Source organism: Condylura cristata, unplaced genomic scaffold (genome assembly GCF_000260355.1).
Source record: "Condylura cristata isolate star-nosed mole 26May11 unplaced genomic scaffold, ConCri1.0 scaffold00009, whole genome shotgun sequence".
NCBI lineage: Eukaryota > Metazoa > Chordata > Mammalia > Eulipotyphla > Talpidae > Condylura > Condylura cristata.
Genome location: NW_004567110.1, coordinates 60055548 through 60063104, shown reverse-complemented (window position 1 = coordinate 60063104; position 7557 = coordinate 60055548). Strand labels below are relative to the sequence as shown.

General features: G+C 38.2%; 1 protein-coding gene across 1 annotated transcript in view; it reads right to left on the bottom strand.

The window, feature by feature from the left end:
- The window catches only part of PXDNL (peroxidasin-like), a 418186-nt gene that overhangs the window by 8928 nt on the left and 401701 nt on the right, over positions 1-7557 (bottom strand). Inside the window, exon 21 of the mRNA XM_004680042.2 lies at positions 2131-2245. Within this exon, the coding sequence (XP_004680099.1) occupies positions 2131-2245 (115 nt within the window). The remainder of the gene's footprint in view (positions 1-2130; positions 2246-7557) is intronic.

Here is a 7557-nt window from a genome sequence, read left to right as displayed (position 1 = left end):
GAAGCCTCTCACTGCCCCTGAGTCTCTGGCCTGTACCCCAGTTCTGTATGCACAAATAAATAAATCTAAAAAAAAAAAAAAAAAAAAGTGAGTGAGAGCTCTCCCTGGTGGCACAATGGGTTAAAGCACCACATTCCAAAGCTCTCCCAAGCCATGCAGCACAAGTCTATCCCCAGCCAAGGAGCTGACCCACATGGTGTGGCAGACCTCTTCTGACCCACTCACTGCTCCCCTCAGCAATGTGTTTCAGTAGATGTGTCTGTTCTGCTCCACAGTCTGTTTCTGGTGAATCTTCTCACCTACCACACCTCTGGCCTTTACCCAATTCTGTAAGCAAAAATAAATCTTAAAAAAAAAAAAAAAAAGGAGTGAAAGCATGTTAGTGCAAGGACCTAGATGTAGCTAGAGGGCAGAACAGGGCTGGATAATGGGTGCTACTCTCCATACCACATGCTGTGGGCAGAACTGCAAGGACCAGACCCCCATTAACATCTTGTAATGAAGGAGAAATTGCCTGAAAATACAAGTGCATTTTCTGAGTATGCACTGGCATATTAAATTAAAAAACCAAATGATATGCCAAATTACATAAAGAGCCATGTGAATGTTTTCTTCCTTTCCCATTATTTAAAGTTGTTTTTAACTGGGGCTATCATTCATGATCAACATTTTAATTGCTTTGCTGGAAAAAAAAGCTTTAGGAACACAAAGGATAGGTTTAATATCCTTCTTTTTTTCCCCCAGTCTACTTTGAAGAACTTTATTTAAATATTTAACACATTAGGCCATTTAAATACATTCTTTTTGTTTTCCAAAAACAGTTCATCTTCCCTTCTCAAACTTGTGCCCCTTAACTTCTATCAAAATCTTCATTTTTCCTTCAAGACAACTATTCTGTGCAGGTATTATTATCATGCCTAATTTGTATCTGTGAAACCTGAGATTCAGAGGTTTTAAGTAATGTGTACTCACAAATTAGTAGAAATAGGATCTGCTGTTATCTTCACATGACATTGACTACTCTCCTAGCTTGGAAATATAGGCCACTTAACTAATTACTTTTACATTCTCCTCACATTTCCACTCATAATTTAGGAAATGATCCCAAGTTGTATTTAGAACATGACTAAATGATATGACATAAAAGGCAGTAGAGAAGATAAAGCTACTGCTGAGAGCAGCCCAGGTACTGGAAACCACCATTCTTAATTTGTTGATTGACCACACACTATCTACAGAAATTTTACTCAGTGAAAGACACTACTGTACATATCCATTCACAAGGCATTTCTTCCATTTTTGGAATGTTTCCAAATCAATGGTGAGGAAAAATTCCCTAAAATATTTATACATAGCCAGAGCATAGGGGACCAGGATTGGGAGGGGAAGCAATTGTAATAAAGAAAAAATGAACAACTATAGAACAGTGACATTTTGCAAGGGTGGATAGGAAAATGGCCTTAAAAATAGGGTGGGAAAGCTGCATGAGACTATGATGGTGGCACATGGGTGAAGCAGTGTTGGGAAGTCCATGGGGATTACAACCGAGATGGAAAAAGACACAAAATAAAGAATGATGTAAAAATAAATTTAAAATGAAGGGGAATACTGGATTAAAAAAATATTTATACTTAAAACTAATATATAAATATCATAAGAGCAGTCCTAAAGATTCTAAAGGAATTAAAATGACTTTCCTCCATTTTATGAATTCAAAAATATTGCATCTTGCCCATAAATTAAGCCTTCTTTGCAATATACTATATGGTTAAAATTCACCTAGTTGATAGGTAACATTTCCTTCCTTATAAGCAATATAGTGGGTTTCATGTTTTTAAAATAATTTGAAAAATAACAACATCCATAATGTGATTTAAGGGGTCAAAAACACAATTCATGATGTGCAGTTTTCTGCACCTATTGAAAAGAAGGTATTGCCAATCATGCCCTGGTTATAATGTTCCAAAACTAGAAAAAAAATCATACATATTATAGAACTCATTGATATCATTCATCTTTATGTAGATTTTCTATTTGTAAATGAGTCAACTGTTTATAAAACTTCACAAACTATATAGTGAAAGCAAATAATAGTATTTAGTTAAATAAATCAGATATTTCTATACATACATGCCAGTTAGGTCACCGAAGCCCACATTTTCCTTGTCAAGATACCTGTACTGAACAGAGCGCTTCTTTGGAGATTCTTTCGTGGATTCCCCAAATTCTCTTCTATGCCGGCAGTCTGTTGGGGAAAATGCACTCATATGAACATCATGGGAAATGGGCACCACTTTCTTGTGTATGTTACCAATTATTTCTTTAATGAGAACAGCTTGAGTGCACACACATGTTTGTATGTGTATATGCCTGAGAATTAAGTAAAAAACTTCCAATTATTTTCTTTTCTTATATAACTAAAGCTGCTATGGTTTATGTATCAATTATAACTCAAGAAAAAATAACTAAATTGGCCCTCCCTGGTGGCGCAGCGGGTTAAAGCACAGTACTGAGAATCTAAACCTCCTTCCGCATGAGTTCGATTCCCGCCTGTCCTGGAGGAGACCACATGGCGTGCCAGACCTCTCCTGACCCGCCCGCTGCTCCCCTCAGCAGTGTACTTCGTCGATCTGCCTATTCTGTTCCCCACTCTGTCTCCGGTGAAGCCTTTCGCCACCCCTGAGCCTCTAGCCTGTACCCAGTTCTGTATGCATAAATAAATAAATCTTTAAAAAAAAATAACTAAATTAAGAATATTTAAACGGTGAGTTTTATGTTATACTTTTACCACCATTAAAAACCATTAAAAACATAAATGTCCTGGCCCTCCCTGGTGGCGTAGTGGGTTAAAGCACAGCAGTAAGAAGCTAAAGTCACTTCAGCATGAGTTCGATCTCTGCTTTCCCTGGAGGTGACTACATGGCTTGGCAGACCTCTCCTGACCAACCCACTGCTCCCCTCAGCAGTGTGTTTCCTTGACCTGCCTGTTCTGCTCCCCACTGTCTTGGATGAAGCCTCTCACCACCCCACACCTCTGGCCTGTACCCCAGTTCTATATGCACAAATAAATAAATCTTTAAAAAAAATAAATGTTCCATGAAAATATTTTTGTGAATAAATATACAAATTTGAAAAATGCTCCCTAAATTTTAAAGAAAAACAACTCAATCTATAAGATTGTTAAAGATAAAATATTTATATGGTGATCCAAAGGTAAAGGAGAATTGTTAATACTAGTGGGGAAAAAAGACTAAAAATGGAAAATGATAACAATCCCAGATGATGTTACTCTGCCTTTAAATTTAGAAAATTTGCATAGGGCAGCATATATTGGAAGGAATGGATCACGCTATAGCTTTTGGTAAGGGACAATTAGCATATTATTTCTTAATAAAAGGCATGTGAAAACAGTTTAGTAGTCACTTTAACATGTATAACTTAACTTCAATAGCAATATTCTTTATCATGGATTGCTAAAGCAATGTGAAGATAAAGTAAATGGCTGTTATTCATCATTTTCCTTGATAACACCTTTACATTTTGTTTAATCTTGTCCTAGTTTTCAATGAAAGTCAGTCATATGTTGCATTGAAAAAAAATAAGAGTATTGAAAAGAGAAAGAGAAAGGATTGTTTTTAGGGATGACTTAAATAGTCAGAAAGAGGGAAAAATCCAAAAATAAAAAAAGAGAACAAATGAATTAAAAATCTTCGCACAGTAAAAACCAACCAACCAAAACAAGCAAAAAACACAAAAAGCCCTACTATTAAAATGAGAAGACACCCTGCTAAATGGACAAAAATATGTGTATATCATGTATTTGACAGGAGTAATATCCAATATCTACAAGGAACTCATACAACTTAGTAATAAGAAAGAAAAAAAGTCAAGAAATAAGCAGTAGAGTTAAATGGATATTTCTATATGAAGACACACAGATAAACAAATGCACGTGAAAAAAAAATGAGTTTCATTACTTATCAAGGAAATATAAATAAAAACCACAATAAGATATCACCTCACACCTGTGAAAATGGTTCATATCTAAAACCTAGAAACACAAAGTGTTGGTGAGTGTGTGGAGGAAAAGGAACCCATGTGTAGTCCTGTTAATGTAGATTGGTCCAACAGCAAAAAATTATTTACCATATGACTCAGCAACAAGTCTTTACCTGAAGAATACACAAAACCACTAATTCCAATGGATACAAGCACCCCTATGCCCATTGTAGCAGTATCTTCAATAGCCAATTATGGAAACAATTTCAGTACCAGTAAATGAATTAGGAATATGTGATCTATACGTGCAATGAAATATTACTTAGATATGAAAAATAAAAAAGGTGAATTCTGGGCCCTCCCTGGTGGCACAATGGGTTAAAGCACTGTACTAAGAATCAAAAGCTACTTCCGCATGAGTTTGATCCCTGCCTGCCTCCGAGGCGTGGTAGACCTCTCCTGACCCGCCCGCTGCTCCCCTCAGCAGTGTACTTCGTCGATCTGCCTGTTCTGCTTTCCACTCTGTCTCTGGTGAAGCTTCTCACCCTCCGTATCTCTGGACTGCACCCCAGTTCTGTATGAATAAATGAATAAATCTTAAAAAAAAGATGAATTCTTGTTATTTGTCACAACACGGATAGAACTAGAAGCAATAATGCTAAGTAAATCAGTTACGAGGAAGACAAATATCTGATGGTGTCACTCATATGTAAAATATAGAGAAATGAAGCAAAGGGTTAAACAAAATCAAACAAAAATAAATGTTAGAAACTTTACTGTTGACACTACAAAGAGTGTGCAGTTTGGAGAGCAGGGTGTGCTAGGGTTCAACAGACTAGAGTGGAGGACTTTGGGTGCCACAGTGTGGGTATGGTATAGTAACACATCTGAAGAGTAATCCTAAATTTCTGAATCATATACAATCTTGTAAGCCAATGTTACTTCAATTAATGCATAGAGAAAGCATAAAATAAAAAGATAAAATATTAACTATAGGGCTCTCCCTGGTGGCACAACCCATTAAAGCACCACATTATGAAGCTCTCCTAAACCACTGCAGCATGAGTTTGATTGCTGGCTAGGGAGCTGACCCACATGGTGAGGCAGACCTCTCCTGACCTACTGGCTGTTCCGCTCAGCAGTGTATTTCAGTCTATCTGCCTGTTCTGCTTCCCACTCTGTCTCTCGTGAATCCTCTCACCCATCAAACCTCTGGCCTATCCTCGAGTTCTGTAAGCATAAATAAGTAAATCTTATTTTTTTTTAAAGCAACCATAAAAAATCTATTTCCTAATAAAATTGGATTTTTAATCCAGAAATATCAATAATTCTTAATATAAACATTTTTTTCAATTTTATGTTAATATTAAAGGGGATATATCTACTGAAAAGTTATTGTGGCAGTAAAAAACAATATTTTGCTATAAACAATAAAACTGTAACAGGATGGTCTCCAGGGAAAGAGGAGGTCCCAGGTTTCCTGCTTTTTTAAGGAAGTATGGAGAGGCACAGGGAGAGGCGAAGTTGGAGAGGAGGCTGGGAGAAGCAAGGAAGGAAGATGGAGAGCCAGAAGGCTTGGAGGAGCACATGGAGCAAGGACACATGGGAAGTAGCTGAACTTGTTTCTCTGCACCAGGACTCAGGGGACATAGAAGGAGACACTTGAAACAGGCATGAGTAGTTCGGCCATGGCAGCCTTTACATTGATTTTGATGTTGCTTTTTTCCTTCCTGACTTGTCTGGCCATTTTTACCTCTTTCCTATGGGTCTCCACCAAAAGGTGACTTAGACTTGTGGAAAGTTTTGGGGCCTCAGTGGTCCTGCTTTGGGCTAACTATTTAGCTAGGCACTTGTCCATGAGAGGATGAGTAACTTTGGTGCTTGTTTTGAAAATGTTATCTTTCCTTTCTCTTCTCTTTATTGCACACTAATTGTATGAAAGCTCCTTCCCACTCAAGGTCTTGCACACTAGAATACATTTTGTCTTGAGGTAGATGGCAAAACCTACTCAGAGAAGGCAGGTTTAAGGGTTCTGGGGAGCACCTCACTCTGCCCAAAAGCAAAATATTTCTTACTGATGACCAAGTTGTGATATAACAAGATTCCCAAACTTCTGCAATGTCATAGATTGCAAAATGTCAAATGCTGTATTTGAATATAGATTATGCCCTCAGAACTTTTGAGAGATTATTTTCAAATGAATGTTTTATATAAATGAAGTACATATTATCAGTTGACTTTGATCCTGTTTTGTATTACTTCAGCAATATTTAATAGTTTTATTCCTGCTGTGAGGGGTATTTACACTTGGGTTTTGATAAGCTTTCCAAATAATAAACTATGTACTAGTAAAACCGAGGGTGGGGCCCTCCCTGGTGGTGCAGCGGGTTAAAGCACAGCACTAAGAAGCTAAAGACACTTCTGCATGAGTCCCATCCCTGCCTGCCCTGGAGGTGACCACATGGTGCAGCAGACCTCTTTTGACCGTCCCGCTGCTCCCCTCAGCAGTGTACTTTGTGGATCTGCCTGTTCTACTCCCCACTCTTTCTCTGGTGAATCCTCTCACCCTTTGCATCTCTGGCCTGTACTCCAGTTCTGTATGAATAAATAAATAAATCTTAAAAAAAAAAAAAGACCAGGAGATGCCCTTAAGCTGTTTTTATTAAAAATATCAACAAATGGCCCTCCCTGGTGGCGCAGCGGGTTAAAGCACAGCACTGAGAATCTAAAGCCGCTTCTGCATGAGTTCAATTCCCGCCTACCCCGGAGGTGACCACATGGTGTGGCAGACCTCTCTTGACCCGCCCGCTGCTCCTCTCAGCAGTGTACTTCGTTGATCTGCCTGTTCTGTTCCCTACTCTGTCTCTGGTGAAGCCTTTCACTGCCCCTGAGCCTCTGGCCTGCACCCCAGTTCTATATGCACAAATAAATAAATTTTTGAAAAAAAAAAAAAAGCAACAAATGGCCTTCCTGGTGGCGCAGTGGGTTAAAGCACAGCACTGAGAAGCTAAAGCCACTTCCACATGAGTTTGATTCCCGCCTGGAGGTGACCACATGGCCTAGCAGACCTCTCCTGACCTGCCCGCTGCTCCCCTCAGCAGTGTACTTCGTTCATCTGCCTCTTCTGCTCCCCACTCTGTGTCTGGTGAAGCCTCTGGCCTGTACCCCAGTTCTGTATGCACAAATAAATAAATCTTTAAAAAAAAAAGCAACTACCTGCCTTCTTAGCGCAGTATACAGCATGTCACTCTCATAAAAATAGCAACAACTTTCAAAGACATACCTGAGAACAGCATTTGCAATATAATTCATTCATTAGTGTTTATAAGAATTGCTAAAAGCTTGCTTCTTAGAAATACCTTGAAGATACTTTATAAGGTAAGCATGAAACATCCATAATATAATGAAATATTATGGCCATAAAATTAGTCTCTTCTGGAAGAAATTAAAAGTTCAATAGCTTGTCAACATAACCAGATTTTATTTAAAGTAAATTCATGAGTAAACAGATACATATTTACATTTGTATACAGAATATACTGTATTAAAGTCACTTGA